This window comes from Artemia franciscana, chromosome 11 (assembly GCF_032884065.1).
Source record: "Artemia franciscana chromosome 11, ASM3288406v1, whole genome shotgun sequence".
Classification (NCBI taxonomy): domain Eukaryota; kingdom Metazoa; phylum Arthropoda; class Branchiopoda; order Anostraca; family Artemiidae; genus Artemia; species Artemia franciscana.
The window spans coordinates 20,971,934-20,993,767 of NC_088873.1; the positions used below are offsets into that span (position 1 = coordinate 20,971,934).

The 21,834-nt window shown below is 37.8% G+C and overlaps 1 protein-coding gene across 1 annotated transcript; it reads left to right on the top strand.

Annotated features, from left to right (window-relative positions):
- The first annotated feature begins 16,345 nt into the window (after positions 1 to 16,345).
- LOC136032567 (uncharacterized) lies at positions 16,346 to 17,929 on the top strand. Its single transcript, XM_065712838.1, has one exon. It carries the CDS (start codon positions 16,346 to 16,348, stop codon positions 17,927 to 17,929), a length of 1,584 nt encoding a protein of 527 aa, XP_065568910.1.
- The last annotated feature ends 3,905 nt before the right edge of the window (positions 17,930 to 21,834 follow it).

The following is a 21,834-nucleotide window of genomic DNA, read 5'->3' on the forward strand; positions in this document are numbered from 1 at the left end:
CTAAAGACATAGTTACTGAACCGTTCTACGATGCTGAACAAAATGGCAGTTTCAAAATTTTTCTGGGTGTGTTTGGGAAATGAATGGGCTCGGGAGAAGGGCTGCTTGTCATCTAACCTCTTGTTACTATTAAAAAGGGAACCAGACATTCGTGCTGTAATTGGAGTGCAAGGGCGAGGACTTCCCCTTTCATCTCTAGTAAAAACATTTTAAAAAATTAAAAACAAAGTAAAAAAAATTCAAATTTACTTTGTTTCAAGTGAAGTGGAAATTATGTTCTGGTCTTCAGAAGGCATGGGGGTTGAGTCTAAGTTTTGCTCGTTTTAATTTTGACTCGGTTATTTATTCTATGACTTAAATAAGCAAAATATGTTTCAAATATTTTAAATTTTTAAGCTTTAATAAATTGAAAGTTATTTAAACTTCAAGGAATATATATCGGTATATTTATACTAAACTGCCAGTCCACAGCCATTTTTTTGTTTTTCAGTAAAGTGCAAATTATGCTCTGATCCCAAGATGGTATCCCGGTTGTCAAAGTTAATCTTTGAAGTTAATATTTTTATATGTGTCGATTTTATATGTGTCGATTTTTAGGTCGATTGACGTCATGTTTGTCGACTGACGTTATTATAAGGATTGAGCATTATGCCGTCATGAAATTGTTTGTCGACTGACGTCATGTTTGTCGACTGACGATTTTACAGACCGGGACACCAAGAAACAAATGACGACCGGGACACTCAAAGAGAAATTACAGACTAGGACACCGGGAGACAAATACCGACGGGGACACAGGGAATATAAATGACGACCGGGACACAGGGACGCAACAATAAAGGTATTTAAGAAATTCGTTCAAAGACAAATTTTAATTGTAAGAAGATCGTGGACGGAAAAATGTTTAATTGTAAAATGACTGAAGAACCTAAAATGGCAACAGCCGAGGAAGCTGCTCAAAGAGTCTATGCCAAAAAACTTGTTGCTGAAAGAGAAAGTAAGAAAAGAAAGCGTGCCGAGGAATCACAAGAACAGCAAGAAAACAGGCTTCCAGCTGATAGAGAAAGTAAGAACAGAAAGCGTGCCAAGGAATCACAAGAGCAAGCTCTGAATTTATTGGAGAGTGACCAACACTGGGATAACTGCATCAATGACGCGTGCGAAACGTCAAGTCCAAGTCAAATTCGTGCATTGTTTGGAATCATACTAACAACTTGCTCTCCTTCAGTTCCTACAGAGTTATGGGAAAAATATAAGTCGAAAATGTCCGAAGATATACTCCATCGAAAACGGTTAGAGACGTGGTATGACTTTTGATTTTACATCAGAAATTTATATATTATAAATTTATAAAAGAAAGAGTTATAGAATTCCAAAAAGAAATTTATTTTCCTTTTGGATGCGCCAGGAGGTACTGGTAAAACGTATGTGATAAAACTGATTCTGGCATCAATTTGATCAAAAAATGATATAGCATTGGTAATTGCGTGATCCGGAATAGCCGCAACATTGCTGCCTGGTGGAAGAACTGCTCACTCCGCTTTGAAATTGCCTCTGAATTTGCATTCTACAGAAACTCCCACGAGCAATATTTCCAAATCATCTGGGATGGGTGAAGTATTGCAGCAGTGCAAACTTATTATTTGGGACGAGTGCACAATGGCACACAAAAAATCGCTCGAGGCTCTGGATCAATGTTTTAAAGATTTGCGAGGAATTCGAAACCCTTTGGCAGCACTTTAATATTGCTTACGGGAGATTTCAGGCAAACATTACCTATAATTCCTAGATCAACCCCTGCAGATGAAATGAATGCTTGCCTGAAAAATTCTAATTTATGGGCACATGTAAAGACATTAAAATTAACTACAAATAAAGGAAAAAAACTTAAAAATAAAGGAGAAAATGAAAACTAAAAAACAAATAAAATAAAAAAAAACTAAAAAAATGTAAAAACTACAAAAAAAACTAAAAAGAAAAAAGAAAAAAACTAAAACAGCTAAAAAAAAGGTAAAAACCAAAAAGAAACTAAAAAGAAAAAGGAAAAAAACAAAAGAATTATTTCATCATATACAAATTGAAAAACGAATGTATATACAGACCGGGACACCGGGACGCAAATGACGACCGGGACACCGGGAATATAAATGACGACCGGGACACTCAAAGAGAAATTACAGACTGGGACACCGGGACACAAATGACGACCGGGACACAGGGAATATAAATAACCGGGACACAGGGACACAAATAAAATTGGGACACCGGGGGGTACATGGGGGTATATAAATCACGACGAGGACAAAGATAATGTTCGATTAGCAATCACCATCAACAAAGCTCAAGGGCAATCATTAGATTGCCCTCAAGGGAATCATGAGGTATAGATCTGAACACGGATCTTTTTTCCCATGGACAATTATATGTTGGTAAACCTGACAATCTATTTATATGCGCAGACAATGGGACAGCGAAGAATGTTGTATATTCGCAAGTTTTACGTAGTTAAAAACATATATATATATATATATATATATATATATATATATATATATATATATATATATATATATATATATATATATATATATATATTCACAGGTGGGAAACAGGGACACAACTACAATGGCGCGTAACTAATATGGCGCATAACGATTTGGCTGGGGGGTGCGAAGCGCCCCCGCCAACTAGGTATTGGGGTGGCGCGAAGCGCCACCCCAACAGCTAGTACGCAGTAAAAACGTACGAATATAGAAGTTCGTTACATAAACTAATTTGTAAGTTACGTATATTTTTTACTAATGAAAACGTTCGTATGAAATTAAAAGTTTTAATTGCCTTTTTAAGCAATCAAAAATCTGGAGGCCAAATAGGCCTACTCCCTCGCTCCTTTTTTTACAAAAATCTTCTGATCAAAACTATGAGAAAGCCAGTTAGCCCAAAATAATTAATATGCAAATTTCGTTTTAATTATTTATGTGCGGAGAGCCATGATAAAAACACGCATTTACGTCCAGAAATTAAATAAAAAAAGCAACTTTTTTCAACTAAAAGTAAGGAGCGACAATAAAACTTAAAACGAGCAGAAATTACTCCATATATTAAAAGGGCTTATCCCCCTCAACGACCTGCTCTTTACGCTGAAGTGTTTTACTATTCTAAAAAGTAGAGTTAAGAGATAGAGTCAAACTTTGGCGTAAAGGGCATGAGTTGAGGAAGAAAAACCCTTTTCATATACGGAGTAATTTTTTTCTTTTTAAGTTTTAATTTTGCTCCTTACTTTTAGTAAAAAAAAAACCTTTTTTTTATTTAATTGTATTTAGAAGAGCTGGGGGTGCTAAACCTTAGTTATTCAACTCTATATATTGCATAATCTCCCCCCCCCTTCCACCCTATATTGTAATTTCAGTTTATAATTTTTCTTATGCAATTTTCACTATTAAACTTCTGAAACTTAAACCGTATAATTTTACTGGTGATTCCGAAATTAAAATACTCTGTAATCTAATATCAGCTAAGAGTGTTCAACCCCTCAATTAGTACATAAAATTATTGATACTTTCTTTTGAAGTCCTGTATTCACTCTTTCTTCATTATTTGCTGAAATGATTCTATGATTAAAAATTTACAATAGACAGGAAACATGTTGAATTTTAAATTTTGAATATTTAAGGTTTTTTCTATACAATATAACTAAAAAATGATAATAGTTTACTCAGTTATACGAAAACGTATAATAAAATCAGGCATTTTCACTGTGACGAAGAAACGAAGCTGTCGAATTTAAAACTTGAAAACAATTTTTGAAAGGTTTTACTGATTGTAATGTTGTCGAAGAAACTTTACAATTAGCCAACCTGAAAGCTGAAAGAAAACTAATCATTAATTGAGTTATTTCTACACTTCTATTAATCGCGAGACATAATATAATTGCTCACATTCTGGCTGGGAAAAGGTATTGAAACATAGTGACCTAAAGCGTTGTGTTTGAATATTAAGTGTACTACGCAAAGATGGTGCTTTCCGGAAATCAGATTTATTAGAGAAGCAGAAATCCTCTTCGTAGTTATAATCTTGGGTTGAGGGAGAAAAAGTGTGTGTGCCACATTTGAATTCATAGAAAAATGATGAAGATGGCCTTTTTTGACTGCTTAAATGATTCGACATTTAACATACTTACTGCTAAAATTTGCAGTAAATAGAAAAATTTCAAACTTTGTTATCTGCAGTAAAATAGACATTTTCAAACAGGATTATAGTGCTATGAATTAAAATTGGCAACTTTATGGGAATTTTTCACATTGGTCTAAATTGATTTTCAATTCGGTCTACTTAATTTACGAAACAAAGCTTAAAGAATACCCATCAATCGAATTTATATCGAAAAATATTTCAAACTTCTTTTCTTCTGTACATTTTGTCTTAAAGTGCATTTTCTGGCATAAATACTTTAATTTTGGGAAATATGGCAATAAGCAAATAATGGATGTTTGCCATTTTTGATACACTATAGAGGTACTACCAAGCTATTCTACTATCAAAAACAACCAAGGGGTTTTTCATGATATAGGCCGTAGATTCCAACAAATAATTCAAAGGTAATAACAATTTAAACATTAACTAAATGAGTAAGAGAAAATTGTGTGCTAGAGGGTTTTTTTCTCCAGTCTCTTCATCTAACCAACCTTTTTTCAAATCATCGTCCACCACTTTTCCACTTCCTATGCGGAATTGGTACCGAAGGGGGGGGGGTCTTTTATTTACGACAATCCATTTGGCACTGAGAAGCCCATTTTTGTTGGGGAATTAGAGATAATCTCTTGTGTTCATTTTGGTTATAATACAGCTGAAAAAGTTAGCTCAGCAGTCACAGAATTGTACGCAAAAACGAGTAGGATTAGACCAAAATACCCAAACAGTGAAATACGCTTGCTTGGAAACCCTAGTTTAAAACCTGGCTAGTAGACATTGAGTCTATTAGGTAAAGTAAACATAAACACGAAGAAGAGGTCTAGCTTATTTTATTAGCAAATTCAGAACTTTCATAATAAGTACTTGCTCTCTTCTTCGTAGATTTGTCAATGAAAAGTGATTGACTCCTTAATGGTTATACATGTACACACGAAGAAAAAGTTCAAGTCTATAGCCCCCTTCCGTCCCCAAGTGATGAAACTTTGTAATTTTCTCAATAACATCTACTATTTGTTGTATTATTACCTATTTTATAAAATTTCGTCTCACTCCTATTCGCATGGCCCTCTCCAGGCTAAAGTTTTACGTATAAGTCTCGCAAAGATCCCGGAAATTGGAAATTTATGTAAACCGACAAGTTCAAAACTAGATTAAACTATTTCATAAGAAATCCATTTATTAAGAAGGTACTGCCCCTAAACTGAATTAACATATCGCCCTAACTTCATTTTTAGATAAAAAAAATATAATACTTTTTTTAACTAAACAAGGGAAACCAATAGGAGGGGGGCAACAGCAATTTGGAATTTTAAAATACATTTTTGAGTTAGGAAATACTCTTTTCAGTATTTTTACAGTATAAGATCAAAATTAAATCTCCCTTAGATTTTGTAATGTTTTTCTTCATAAGAAAAATTGAGGAAATATTTGGCTCTCCTCATTTTCCACTCTCTCAGTCTTGGTCTCACTCGCCACGCAAATTGTCTTTGTTGAGCTGGGTTAATGCTAGATAGAAAACAAATGAAACGTCAGTTTAAAGGTGCTAGCCCGTGACGCCTGTTGGTAGAAGTCTGGTCATATCATAAAAATTTACTAGGTCAAAAGGTCAATCAAAAAATGGATACTTTTTTGCATCTGAGGTAAGTATATGATAAAAGTACATGAAGGCGTTCTATTTCTGCCTTCTTATTATAAGACTTTCTAAAAAATAGCAAAAGTTTATCTTATGACTCAAACGCGGCGTTCCTAACTTTTCCCACGATTTTGATTGTTCAAACTGAACTTAAATCCAAAATGATTATAAATCAACTTGAGAAATTTCTATTATTTGTAAAAAAAAGTAGGATAACTGATCAGGTCTTAGCAGATTGCTTTTTCCCATTCTAAAATATTTGAAAGAAGAGACTTGGCTACAGCTTCTTCTTATTAGCCATGCTGTCCTTGGGGTAATAGCATTGAACCAGATATCCAACATAATCGAGAGAGGGTTCATTTTATCGTAGATTGAAAGTTTTAGTGCCCTTTTTTATGTTACCAAAACTGTTGAAGGTCAGCTGTCCTCCCTCCAGCACCCCTTTTTCCACAAGGTTGCTCGACTAAATTTTTGAGATAGTCACTAAGATTTTTTATATAATTGTTAATTTGATGAATATGTTAAATAAAGAATAGTTTAAAGAACGGTACAAATTAGTGGAAGGCTTATTTTCAGTTTTTGGGTCAATAAGCGTTTTAAAGTGGATAAAAGAAAGGCAGAAACGAGTAAGTGGCGCAACATTAGAGAAAAGCGAAGAATAAGCGATTCTTCTCTTTATTTTCAAGATTGTGGGTGGCAAGTTTGATAGTTCTTTTAAATTGATTTTCTTATTCGTATTCCCAGGTAAATGAAACTGTCAGATTCGGGGATATAAGTTATTTTTGCGAATTAATGGATTTATGAGTACATCCTTTAAGGTTTAAATCAACTGTTACAGTTTTATCCTCATTAACACAAAAGCCAACCTGCTGATATTCTTGTGTTAACATCAAGAATGTCATATTTAAATTATGCTAACGACGTCCTGAACCTCAGTCGGACCATTTTTGGTATTGAGGAAAATTTTTAGATTTTTGTCCGAATTTAGGAAAATAGGGCTTAGGTATTGAGGAAAATTTAGGTATTGAGGAAAATTTTGAGATTTTTGTCCGAATTTAGGAATATATGGCCAGTCAACTTATTCACTTCTAGGTTTGATAGTGACAGATTTGATGTCACAAAGATTTGAGACGCTTACGACTTCAAAAGTATCGTAAAACTACAGTTCAGTATTTTCCTAATATTGGCCCGTACAATTTCAAAATATTGGCCCAAACGAGAAGCCGTAAAAACTAAGGGTTTGACCTAAAAATTGTCTTCCTTCGTCAGTAATGATATTTGAAGCTTCCATTGCCGTTCTTGCTTTTTCATCTTTAATAAACTATATTTATAGTTAGTAGAGTCGCATATAGTAGTAGTAGAGTTAGTAGGACGCCAGGGGTACAGGGGGATATACAAATGACGACGGGGACACAGGGAATGTTCGATTAGCAATCACCATCAACAAAGCTCAAGAGCAATCGTTAGAAAAATGCGGTATAGAACTGAATACGGATTGTTTTCCCATGGACAATTATTATGTTGCATTTTCAAAAGTTGGTAAACATGACAATCTATTTATATGGACAGACAATGTGACAGCAAAGAATATACAACTGTTCGTTCGTTGGGGTGGCGCGAAGTGCCACCCCAACAACAGCTAGTATATATACAGCTAGTATATATACATATATATATATATATATATATATATATATATATATATATATATATATATATATATATATATATATATATATAAATAAGTTGTCTGTGTGTGTGTGGGTCTGTCTGTCGGGTGACGTCATGTTTGTGTGTTGACTGACGTCATGAAGTTAGTTGTCGTCATTTTTGTTATGACGGTTACCTCATTAAAGATATTTAAGACATGCGTTCACGTAGAAATCTATTAATGTTTAACTGTAAAATGACCGATGAACTTAGAATGGTAACAGTCGAGGAAGATGCTCAAATAGTCTATGCCAAAAAACTTGCTGCTGATAGAGAAAGTAAGAAAAGAAAGCGTGCCGAGGAATCAAAAGAACAGCAAGGAAACAAGCTTGAGGCTGATAGAGGAAGTAAAAAAAGAAAGCGTGCCAAGGAATCAAAAGAACAGCAAGGAAACAGGCTTGAGGCTGATAGAGAAAGAAAGAACAAAAAGCGTGCCAAGGAACTACCAGAGCAACGCAAAACCAGACTTGCAGCTAAAAGAGAAAGTAAAAAAAGAAGGCGTGCCGAGGAACTACCAGAGCAACAGGAAACCAGACTTGCTACTAAAAGAGAAAGTGAAAAAAGAAGGCGTGCCGAGGAATCACAAGAAAAGCAAGAAATCAGGCTTGCCGCTGATAGAGAAAGTAAGAAAAGAAAGCGTGCCGAGGAATTGGTGCGACCTAAAAGTTATCGCCTGGCATTCAGGTACAGCCCAGTCGATGATTATAGCTTGAGTAGATGTGTTCAAATCGGGACTATGTCTAAAATTTGTCCCTATTGCAAGGCCTTGAAATTCAATGGTGAAACAATGGGAATGTGTTGCGCCTCAGGAAAAGTTAAACTTCCTCTATTGGCTGCACCACCAGAGCCATTGAAGACTTTCTTTACTGGAACTACGTCAGGATCTAAGCGTTTTTTATCACAAATCAAAATATAACTCATGTTTCCAAATGACGTCGTTTGGAGCTCAAATGGAAAATCCAGATCAATTTATGTCTACTTTCAAAGTAAAAGGGCAAATTTATCATAGAGCAGGGTCCCTTCTACCATTCTCAGGTGAGAATCATAAATTTTTGCAATTGTACTTCATCAGTGATAGAAATTCTGAATTGAACGCACGTTGCGAAATTTCTCCGAACATTGAAAGGACAATCGTTTCCCAATTGCAACATCTTTTCCACGAAAATAATAATTTAGTGCACCTGTTCAAAACAGCCATCGATTTGATGCCTACTGATACGCATAAAATTGTTATTTCCGCTGACAAAACGCCTCCTGGCCAACATGTGCGTAGATACAATGCTCCAACTATCGACGAAGTGGCAATCGTTATGGTCGGTGATCAGTTTTTACCTCGAGATATTATTCTTCATAAGTGAAACGCTCAGTTGTTAAGAATTGCTGAAACTCATCGATGCTACGATGCCCTAAAATATCCTATCATTTTTTGGGATGGAGCCGACGGCTATCACTTTAATATTAAATTGATGAATCCAGCCACTAACAAAGAAATGAATAAGAAATACAGTGCAATGCATTATTATTCCTATAGACTAATGATTCGGCAGGATGAAGAAAATTATATTTTAAAATACCGTGAATTGTTTCACCAATTTGTCGTTGATATGTATGCTAAAATTGAATCAGAACTTTTGCTATATATCCGCCTGAATCAGACCAAGCTCCGCTCTGAACAATACATTCGTTTGCGAGATGCAGTTATAAATGACGGTAATACCACAAACGTTGGAAGATTAACAATTTTACCTTCGTCATATGCTGGCAGTCCCCGTCATATGCATGAATATGCTCAAGATGCTATTGCGTATATTCGTCTCTATGGTCGTCCAGATTTATTTATTACATTTACATGTAATCAATCTTGGGACGAGATACTGCAGCTTTTACTTCAAGGACAATCGGCGGCTCGTAGACATGACATTACGGCCCGTGTCTTCCGGCATAAGTTGAAATCACTGATAAACTACATAGTAACTTTTGAAGTGTTTGGGTCAGTGCGATGCTGGATGTACTCAGTGGAATGGCAAAAACGAGGTTTGCCACACGCACATATACTAATCTGGCTACATAAGAAAATTACTTCGAACGAAATTGATGATGTGATTTCTGCTGAAATACCTGATGAAAATGTCGATAAGGGGTTTCATAATATTATTGTAAAAAATATGATAAATGGACCTTGCGGTGCACTGAACGAAAATTCACCATGCATGGCCAAAGGAAGGTGCACAAAGCAATATCCTCGACTTTTAGTATCCAACACAATTACTGGCAATGATGGTTACCCACAATACAGAAGAAGATCTACTGAAGATGGCGGTAAAACAGCAATAATAAAGAAGGGTAACGATACCACCATCGAAGTAGATAACCAGTGGGTTGTTCCATATTCCATATTATTATCAAAAACATTTACTGCACACATTAACATTGAATACTGTAACTCCGTAAAGGCAATCAAATACATATGTAAATACGTATACAAAGGCAGTGACATGGCAGTTTTTGGCTTGCAGCCCGAAATCAAAGATATCGACGAAATTGTACAATATCAGGCTGGAAGATACATAGGCAGTAATGAAGCTGTTTGGTGAATTCTTTCATTTCCGATACATGAAGCGTAACGGTACCACCATCGAAGTAGATAACCAGTGGGTTGTTCCATATTCCCCATTATTATCAAAAACATTTAATGCACACGTAAACGTTGAATACTGTAACTCCGTAAAGGCAATCAAATACATATGTAAATACGTCAACAAAGGCAGTGACATGGCATTTTTTGGCTTGCAGCCCGAAATCAAAGATATCGACGAAATCGTACAATATCAGGCTGGAAGATACATAAACAGTAATGAAGCTGTTTGGCGAATTCTTTCATTTCCGATACATGAACGTAGTCCAGCTGTTGTTCACTTAGCGGTACATTTACAGAATGGTCAACGTGTTTATTTCTCGGAAACCAACGTGCAACAAAGAGCCCTGAATCCACCGGATACAAAGTTAACCGGTTTCTTTTCGCTTTGCAAAAATGATTCTTTTGCAAAAAAACTGCTGTATACTGAAGTGCCTTCGTATTACACGTGGAATACTAAAAATAAAGTATTTGAACGTCGAAAACAGGGTAAGTCAGTCGACGGCCAACCTACCATCTTCAAAGATACCACGATAGGAAGACTCTACACCGTTCACCCCAATCAACATGAATGCTTCTTTCTACGCCTGCTTTTGGTGAATGTACCCGGTCCGACATCCTTTGAGTATTTGAGGACTGTAAATGGTACTATACATGACACTTACCGTAGTGCATGCCAAGCTCTGAATTTATTGGAGAATGACCAACACTGGGATAACTGCATCAATTACGCGTGCGAAACGTCAACCCCAAGTCAAATTCTTGCATTGTTTGGCATCATTTTAACAACTTGCTCTCCATCAGCTCCTACAGAGTTATGGGAAAAATATAAGTCAAAAATGTCCGAAGATATACTCCATCGAAAACAGTTAGAGACGTCAGATATTACTTTTGATTTTACATCAGAAATTTATAACTACACTTTAGTTGTTATAGAAGATTTGTGCGTAAGTAAGGCAAACAAACCTCTTCAGGATTTGGGAATGCCTTCACCTAACCGTATCGCTGCTGTTTCGACATGTGTAGAATTGGATCGTGAACAAAGTTACAGTACGAGTGATCTATTGTCGTATGTACAAAATAACATTTCCAAGTTAACGTCGGAACAAAAAGACATTTATGATACGATAATGCATTGTGTCGATAACAACGTTGGAGAAATTTTCTTTTTGGATGCGCCAGGAGGTACTGGTAAAACGTTTGTGATAAAACTGATTCTGGCATCAATTCGATCAAAAAATGATATAGCGTTGGCAATTGCGTCGTCCGGAATAGCCGCAACATTGCTGCCTGGTGGAAGAACTGCTCATTCCGCTTTGAAATTGCCTCTGAACTTGCATTCTACAGAAACTCCCACGTACAATATTTCCAAATCATCTGGGATGGGTAAAGTATTGCAGCAATGCAAACTTATTATTTGGGATGAGTGCACAATGGCACACAAAAAATCGCTCGAGGCTCTGGATCAATGCTTGAAAGATTTGCGAGGGAAGTCGAAACCCTTTGGCAGCACCTTAATATTGCTTGCGGGAGATTTCAGGCAAACATTACCTATAATACCTAGATCAACTCCTGCAGACGAAATGAATGCTTGCCTGAAAAATTCTAATTTATGGGCACACGTAAAAACATTAAAATTAACTACAAATATGCGTGTCCGATTGCAAAACGATGACTCTGGTCAAACATTTTCAGATCAATTGCTGGCAATGGGAAACGGAAAGCTCCCAGTAGACTCAATTTCAGGACGTATACAACTACCTGCTGATTTCTGTAATTTAGTGACGTCCAAAAATGAATTGATTGAAAAAGTATTTCCGAATATTCTAAAAAATTATAAAAATGATAAATGGCTAAGTGAAAGAGCGATTCTCGCACCCAAAAATATAGACGTCCACGAAATCAACAATATTGTTTTGACCAAGATTCGAGACCAGGCAGTCCTTTACAAGTCAGTCGACACAGTTTTGGAACCAAATGAAGCGGTTAATTATCCATCTGAATTTTTAAATTCCATAGATCTTTCAGGGTTTCCACCACACGTGCTACAACTAAAAATAGGCGTACCAATAATACTTTTAAGAAATATAAACCCACCAAAGCTTTGCAATGGCACTCGACTTGCCGTAAAAAAAACAATGGAAAACCTAATAGAGGCCACAATCTTGACAGGGCCTTTTGAGGGTGAGGCTGTTCTTATTCCTCGCATTCCCATGATTCCAACGGATCTGCCTTTTCAATTTAAAAAATTGCAATTCCCAATTCGATTAGCATTTGCAATCACCATTAACAAAGCTCAAGGTCAATCATTAGAAAAATGTGGTATAGATCTTAATACTGATTGTTTTTCCCATGGACAATTGTACGTTGCATGTTCGAGGGTCGGTAAACCTGACAATCTATTTATATGCAGCGACAATCGGACAGCGAAGAATGTTGTATATTCGCAAGTTTTACGCAGTTAATTTGTATTTTGGAACCAAATGAAGCGGTTAATTATCCATCTGAATTTTCAAATTCCATAGATCCTTCAGGGTTTCCACCACACGTGCTACAACTAAAAATAGGCGTACCAATAATACTTTTAAGAAATATCAACCCACCAAAGCTTTGTAATGGCACTCGACTTGCCGTAAAAAAAAACAATGGAAAACCTAATAGAGGCCACAATCTTGACAGGGCCTTATGAGGGTGAGGCTGTTCTTATTCCTCGCATTCCCATGATTCCAACGGATCTGCTTTTTCAATTTAAAAGATTGCAATTCCCAATTCGATTAGCATTTGCAACCACCATCAACAAAGCTCAAGGGCAATCACTAGAAAAATGCGGTATAGATCTTAATACAGATTGCTTTACCAATGTACAATTCTATGTTGCATCTTTGAGGGTCGGTAAACCTGACAATCTATTTATACGCACAGATAATGGGACAGCGAAGACTGTTGTATATTCACAAGTTTTACGTAGTTAATTTGTATTGTATCTGTCTATCTATCTATCTATCTATATAAAAACGAGTTGTGTGTATGCATGTTTGTTTGTTTGTAAAAAGAGCGTTTGCATATGACGTCATTATTAGTACATACGGCTTTGTATATGGACAGACAATGGGAAAGCCAAGAATGTTGTATATTCGCAATTTTTACATAGTTTGAAACACATATATAAATCTATCTATATTCACAGGTGGGACACAGGGACACAACTACAATGGCGCGTAACTAATATGGCGCGTAAAGACTTACGCGCGCGGGGGGGCTTGGGGGATGGCGCGAAGCGCCCCACCAACTAGGTGTTGGGGTGGCGCGAAGCGCCACCCCAACAGCTAGTATATATATATATATATATATATATATATATATATATATACATATATATATATATTTATATATATATATATATATATATATATATATATATATATATATATATATATATATATATATATATATAAATATATATTCACAGGTGGGACACAGGGACACAACTAAAATGGCGCGTAACTAATATGGCGCGTAACTACTTACGCGCGCGGAGGGGCTTGGAAGGGGGGGTGCGAAGCGCCCCTCCAACTAGGTGGCGCAAAGCGCCATTCCAACAGCTAGTAATTTATATATATATATATATATATATATATATATATATATATATATATATATACACCTTATATTCCCCCAGGGTATAATTTACCATGCCTTCAGGGCTGTGGGGGAGGGGGTTTCTATCCTCAAAGACATAATTTCCAGCCCTCTCTATATGTTGAACATAATGACTATCTCAAAATTTTGATTGAATGTGTTTGGGGAAATGGATGGCTTGGGGGGGGGGTAGTTGCCCTCCAGTCACTTTCGACTATCAAAAAGGCCACTGAGGTGTTCAATTTCAAGTTGAACGAGCTGTTTGCGAAGTTTCTACGATAACAAATGCCCATCTCAAAATTTCGACCAGATGCCTTTCTCAAAAATTTGAGGTGTGTGTGGGGGGGATCCACCCTCCAACCACTCTGAATTTGAAAAAGGCACTAGAAATTCTGACTACCAATCCAAGAAGTTTTCCGTTTCCTTCAATTACGTTGAATAAAATGGCCATCTTAAAATGTTTATTGGATATCTTTCGGGAAATGATGGGCGTGGGACGGCGGCTAGTTGGCCTCCAATCTATTTCGACGATTAAAAAGGGCACTGGCCCTTTCAATTTCCGATGGGATGAGCTGTTTTTGAAGTTTCTACGACAGCAAATGGCCATCTCAAAATTTCTATCAGTTGCATTTCTGCAACTGATAGTTGCAGAAATGGTGTCCACCTGGCACTTAGACGATAAATCACAACAGCACAGTTTTTGTGAAGAAGAAATATCACTCAGTGATAATTTATTGCGCCCCTTGGCATTGTGCGCCCCTAGGCCCTTGTCTAGTGACCCTGGTAGTGACAATGGTAGTAACCCTGGGCATGGCTACTCTACCAACTACTAACTACGAACTGATTGAGAGTTCGTTGCGTGAACACCTTGTTTTTGGATATTAACCTTTTAATAAAGCAAGGTTCAACCTGTGTGATTTCCCCAGAGACATTTATGATCGGATTAACTTTTTACCCGGTACTGACACTTTTGCAACTTATTATAAATTCCCTCGGGATTTAGTGACTTATTAACTGCAGAGACTTGGACTAAGTGATTTAATTTAACTCTGAATCTAATTGGATTGCACAAATAGTTAAAGGCAATCACGCTGCGATAGAGTTGGCGAGAGAAAGGTAAGCAGAAGGGGGGGGGGTGAGTGATTTGGTAGCAAGAGCCGTGGTACCCGCCGGGCGTTCCCCTTAAATTGCGGGAACAAGGTAACCAACCCTTAACACTTCCCTTACTTTTCTCGTGAGGAAACCACCAGCAAAATAGGTGATAACCTAGTGCGGAATGCAATGCTGAATTTTATTTCAAGAACTATGATAGTAGGTGTAAAAAAATGTTTTTACTAGGCGAAGACTCAAGTTTTTCAGCCGTGAAGCGATTTTAGAAGCAAAAGAGATTATCTATCGCAAGTCGGAATTAGGGGAACGTGTAATAAAACACGTAAAGGACGAGGATAACTTGATGGACATTGCGAAGACGTTCGCTCGCTGTGCCAAAGAAAAGAGACAGCTTCCTGAGTTCGTTATTTTTGAGTCCCAAGAAGTTCTGGCCTGCAATGAAGAGATCGCTGCTTGTGTAGTGTCCACTGTCAACTAGATGAATCGCAAGTTCAATGGCCTTCTTGATCGTTTGAACCAAAAACCATTGAAAAGCCAAAGAAAAGAGACAGCTTCCTGAGTTCGTTATTTTTGAGCCCCAAGAAGTTCCGGCCTGCAATGAAGAGATCGCTGCTTGTGTAATGTCCACTGTCAACGAGATGAATCGCAAGTTCAATGGCCTTCTTGATCATTTGAACCAGGCAACCCTGTTGCTGCTCAAGCTAATGAGTCTAATCCTTCTCCTTCGTCTTACTCAGTAGTCTTGAAAAAGCCTCCTCCTACCGTTGCTACTGCAGAAGAAAGAAAAAACTTCCTGTCGAATATTTGTGGTGATGCTTTGAATGATGACGATTTTGAACTCCGCCGAGGGAAGTGCGAATGGCGCCTCGTAACTAGGAACAAATCTAAAGCAGCAATACTAGCAACATCTATTAATAAAAAATCACCTGAAACACTGGCAAGCGTTAAAACTCCCACTTTCATCGGTATGATTAAGTTTGTCCCAGCTCATATTAACGGTGACGCGCTTAAGAGAAAAATACCGAATTGTGAAAAAGCTGATCAATGTGGCAAAACCAGATCCTTCAAATTATACTTCTCATCCCGCCAGTATCTGAACCACGCCATGAAAAACCCTCCTAAAATTGACTTTGAGCGGTACCCCATCGAGGAATTTATCTTTCTCCCAAAGCGCTGTTTTAACTGTCAGAATTTTGGTCATATTTCTGCTAATTGCTCTAGCCAGCAAATTTTCTCTCGATGCAGAGAAGGAGGTCATGGCTCTAGCCCTGACCAGTTCTGTGGAAACCCTATAGCATGCGCCCTCTGCAAGTCAAAACGCCACACTTGCCATTCCTTCAAGTGCCCCACAATAATAAAAATCGTCAGTGAGCTGAAGCGGCCCAATGTCTAATAGCCCAGCCTGTGTCAAAATTACGTCATGGAACATGAACGGAGGAGTCCCCAACAAACTCGCCATAATTCAAAAGTATTCTGCAGACTGTGACATTATGTTTATACAAGAACATATGCTCTCTCCTCACAATATTTCTCTCCTAAAGTTCTCGCACGAACCTAATTTTTCCTTCGAGCCGGCAAAAATTTGGTCTTTCGGACGCCCCTCCGGTGGCTTGGCAATTATTTGCCACCCGTATATTGAAAGTAAGGTGTTATTTACGCATGATCACTTCTTGGCTATATCTTCCGGCAGTATCGTATTCTTCGACGTATATCTTCCTACAAACTACCATGACGACAAATCGGAGCGAAAGTTTATGAACGCAGTTCGCGAACTAGCGAAGTGCCTGAAGTCTGTGACCCAGAGAGATTTGCATTGTGTAGTCATGGGGGATTTCAACTGCAACCTTCTTGACAGCACGTGTGCCCGTAGTCAGCTTATAAACGGCATCTTTGATGACAAACTTATCATCCTCCCAAAAGACAGTACGGCCTGCTCTAAGAATATTATCGGAAGTGTAACTGTTCTAAAAGACGCTGTCTTCGCTGATCACTTACCCCAACTAGCATCTCTAAGCATAAAACCAGCTCTGCGTCAACCCAGGAACGACAAGTGGAAAGTAGTAAGTGAATGGGATAAAATTAATACTACTTTATATCATCAGGTGCTGAACTCACTTCTTGTAAAGATACGAATCCCCTTCCATTTACTCCAAGTGAATTCGAATTTTGATCCCGCAGATGCAAGAGTACTCATCAATATATTTTGTGCCGAGATTACTCACTCGCTTCTCGTAGCTGAAAAAAAAGCAGTTCCTACCAGAAAGGTGAAAATGAAAACGGAAATTCACAAATTCTCGCAAAATCCGGCCCTAGCTAAGTGTTGCAACAATGCTAAGTTTTGGTTTAGAATCTGGCAAGATTGTGATAGGCCCAAATCCGGTCCTGTTAACTCTATCCGTTTATGGACTAAACGAAAATTTGACAAGCAACTGAAAGCTCATCGTACCAAATTAAAAGAAGAGTACTCCTCCAGAATCGTAAGTGACCCAAAACTAATCTGGAAAGCCCGGTTGAGTGAACCGTTCACCGGAAAACCCCATGATTCGATTAGCGAAAAAGATTGGGAATCGTACTTTTCCAACGAATTCAGTGCCCCCGACCCAAATACGTCTAATCCCTTCGTAAACCGGCTAGAATCGGTATTATCCAGCCAGTGTATCCCTGATTTTGTCGTTACTTACGGAAGCGTACATGAAGCTATTTTAAAGCTGAAGAAGAAACATTCCCGAGGTGTAGACGAACTGTGCGCGCTAAATCTGCTACACGGTACTACTATGCTTATTGAATATCTGACACTGCTATTCCAGATTATTTTCACCACTGGTATAGTGCCTGACTCTTTTTGTGTCGGTTTGCTCTCGCCCATCCTTAAAAAAGGGAAACCAACAGACCAATGCTCTTCGTACAGGCCAATCACTGTTGCTCCAGTGCTCTGTAAAGTTCTAGAGATCTTAGTCTCAAAAGAAATTCAATATTCGTGCCGATTGCCTGACCACCAGTTCGGTTTCTGACCTGCTCTGGGTTGTACTCACGCTCTCTTCAGTCTTGCCACTATTCTAGCAGATTCTCACGAATCCGGTGATCCTATAGTGATTGGTGCTTTGATGTGAGTAGAGCGTTTGATTCGTCGATCCACGCTCAGGCCCATTTAGCCGCTTACCAGCAAGGTGTAGACCTCCGTGTCACTAGCTTACTGTACGATATGTATTGCCGTTTAAAAGCGCGTATAAAAATAGGTAACCACATTACATCAGTGGTTGTTCCAGTAAAGAAAGGTGTCCGCCAGGGTTCATTATTATATTCAAGCTTGTACAATAACAGTGTTTTAAATGCCCAGGCAAGTGTAAATGTTTCATGTATCTCCAAGAATATAAATGTGTCGCTACTTCCATACGCGGACGATCTATTAAATCTAAGTCGGTCTATTAGGGGTCTGCAATCGAATTTCTCGATCCTGCGTGATGAATACCGAAAAATTGGCCTGGCTTTCAATACTTCTAAATCTGCAGTTCCTTTTTTCAACGATAGTCCTTCTCAGCCTGAACACCTCCTACTGGGTAGCGAGTCAATTACCGTTTCATCTCATGTCGTGTATTTGGGTTTACCCCTAGGCCATAACCTTAATGAAACTCGTCTACTGCTCGTCAAACACGTCGAGAAAAAACTCCGCACCGCGTATGGGTCTATCGTCACCAGCAGACTCCTCTTATGCTGAAAGTATCTCGCCAATATGTATAACGCTGTCGCACTGCCGCATATTTTATATATCGCGCCATTTTGGAATTTATTAACTGACACCCAAAAACGCAAGCTCCGGTCCCTTTATTTTAGGTTCGCGAAGTTCCTGCTGCGATGCCCCTTGTGGACGAGAAATACTGATATGATTGATAAACATAGGATTGCAGACCCCAGTATCGCGGTAAACCGGTTCATTTCTAATTTCCAGGCAAAATGGAACCACCTCTGGCTTAAATATTTCTACAGTTCTTGATTATGTATTTTTCCATGTTGTGTCTTAAATTTCTCTCCGTTTTTCTTCTCTTTTTTTTCTTTTCTTTTATTTGTTTTTTCATTGTACTCCGTTTTGTTCCATGTGAAAAATACGGGTAATAAATATTTTACTTACTTACTTACTTACTTACTTACTAAGCTACAGTTAAATACTTTGGGTAGGTCGAAAGGAAAATTATGAAAAAAGCAGAGTCAAATACTTGGTGATTTTTGGATCGACTGTTGTGAGCTATGGTAGAAAATGTTGGAGGATGGAACAGCCTTAGATCAGTTTGGCAAAGGTAGATTCCATATTCACCCTAGTTAATTTGGTTTACAAGAGAGTTCAAGTGCAACAGAATAAGGCAATTAGAATCCTAGGAAATTATGATGGTCTATATATAACTGTGTCTATATATAAGAAGTTTGAAATTTTGGATGTTGGAAAAATCAGAGACATGCAGATTGGTATTTTAGTATATCAGTGTCTACATAATTTAGGCCCTGATATTTTTAATGATTTTTTTAGCTTGGGTTCTTCTTATCATGATTATGACACGCGAAATTCAAATAATCTTGTTCATGAGTTTCGAAATACTTCCCGGTCGGCTCATGTCATCAGATACATGGGACCGTCCGTCTGGAATCCATTCCCACAGCAAGTTAAGGAATCAGAAAGTCTGCCTCAGCTGAAACGACGCCTCAAGGCCCATCTTCTGAACAATTAGTAATGTTGAGTATTTTAAATTGAGAGAAGGGTATCTCCCCCCATTTTGTTAAATTGACCATTAGTTTTTGTTTTGTTTTCTATTTTTGTGTTTTTTTCTTTTTTTTGTAGTTTATTTATCTTATTTATTTTTCTTTATGATGTAAGTGAAATATTTTAAAGAAATGGATCGTATTTGATGTCAGCTATGCTTACAGGCCATTGTGGCCTATTTTTTTTTAGCTGATGAATGAAAGTTTATTTTATTGTTTTTTTTTTTAATAAAATTACCTACCTACCTTAAAAAGTTATATGAACTGTCATAATTTTCTGAAAATTCGTTATTTTTAAGAGCTAAAAAAGTGCTTATATATCAATTTAAGGTAGAAGCGATTATTATATTAGTAAAGAGCATAAAAAAGCATCGAGTGGTATATTCTCTTTATATGAAAGCCAGTTATATGGTTTCCTATAAAATTACCCCAATTTTCATCGTCCTAGCACGCCCATATGCACCAAACTCGCCAAAGCACTGAATCACACCTCCTAGATCCCTCAAAGAGAGCGGATCCAGTCCGCTTACGTCAATCACGGATCTACGACATTTATAAGCGTTTTCCAAGATATCCAGTTTTCCCCTGCAACTCCCCCCTATCTCAACAGATCTGGTTGGGATCTGAACTAAGAGCTCTGAGACATGAGTTCCTTCTAAATACCAAATTTCATTAAGATCTGGTCACACATTCCAAGTTAAAATTACCTCAATTTTTTAAAATTAACAACCCGCAGCTCCCCCAAAGAGAACGGATCCGTTCCAATTATGTCAGTCACATATTTATAACTTGTGCTTATTCTTTCCATCAAGTTTCATCTCGATCTCTCCTCTCTAAGCGTTTTCCAAGATTTCCGGTTTCCAAGATTTCCTGTTTCCCCCTCCAACTCCCCCCATGGTCACTGGATCTGGTCATGATTTAAAATGAGAATTCTAAAGCACAAGATCCTTCTAAATATCAAATTTCATTTAGATCTGATCACCAGTTGGTAAGTTACAAAAACCTCATTTTTTCTACCTTTTCCAAATTACTCCCCCCAGCTCCACCAAAGAGAGCGGATACGATCCGGTTATGTCAGTCACTTATCTTGGACTTTTGCTTATTCTTCTCACCAAGTTTCATCCTGATCTCTCCGCTTTAAGCGTTTTTCAAGATTTCCATTCCCCCCAATGACTCTGGATCCGGTCGGGATTTAATATAAGAGATTTGGGTTACAAGTCCTTCTTTATATGAAATTTCATAAGGATCTGATCACTTCTTCGTATATTAAAATTTATATTAAAAATTTTATACAATTTACCCTTCCCCCCAAATCCCCCAAAGAGAGCGGCCAAGTTTTTCCCCACCAAGTTTCATCCCAATCCCACTACTCTAAGTGTGTTCCAAAATTTTAGAATCCCCACCAACTCCCCCCAATGACACCGGATCCGGTCGGGATTTAAAATAAGAGCTCTGAGACATGATTTCCGTCAAAACATCAAATTTCATTAACATCTGACTACTCCTTCATAGGTTAAAAGTACCTCATTTTTTCTAATTTTTCAGAATCAACCCTACCGCCCCCCCCAACACCCCAAAGAGAGGGGATCCGTTCCGGTTATGTCAACCACGTATCTAGGACTTGTGATTATTTTTCCCACCAAGTTTTATCCCAATCCCTCGGCTCTAAGCATTTTCCAAGATTTTATGCTCCCAGTTCAACTCCCCCCAATGTCACCGGATACGGTTGTAATTTAAAACAAGAGCTCTGAGACATGATATCCTTCGAAACCTCAAATTTCAATAAGATCCGATCAGTCCTTCATAAGTTGAAAATACCTCATTTTTTTATTTTTCAGAATTAGCCCTCCCCCCAGCTCCCTCAAAGAGAGCAGATTCGTTCCGGTTATGTCAATCATGCATCTAGGACTTGTGCATATTTTTCCCACCAAGATTCATCCCGATCCCTCCACTCTAACCGTTTTCCAAAATTTTAGATTTCCGCACCTCAACTCCCCCAGCATCATCTGATCCGGTCGGGATTTGAAATAAGAGTCTGAGACACGATATTCTTCCCAACATCAAATTTTGTTAAGATCCGATCAGCCGTTGGTAAGTTAAAAAAAACCTCCTTTTTTCTAATTTTTCCGATTTAACCGTCCCCCTCACTCCTCCACCCCTCAGATGG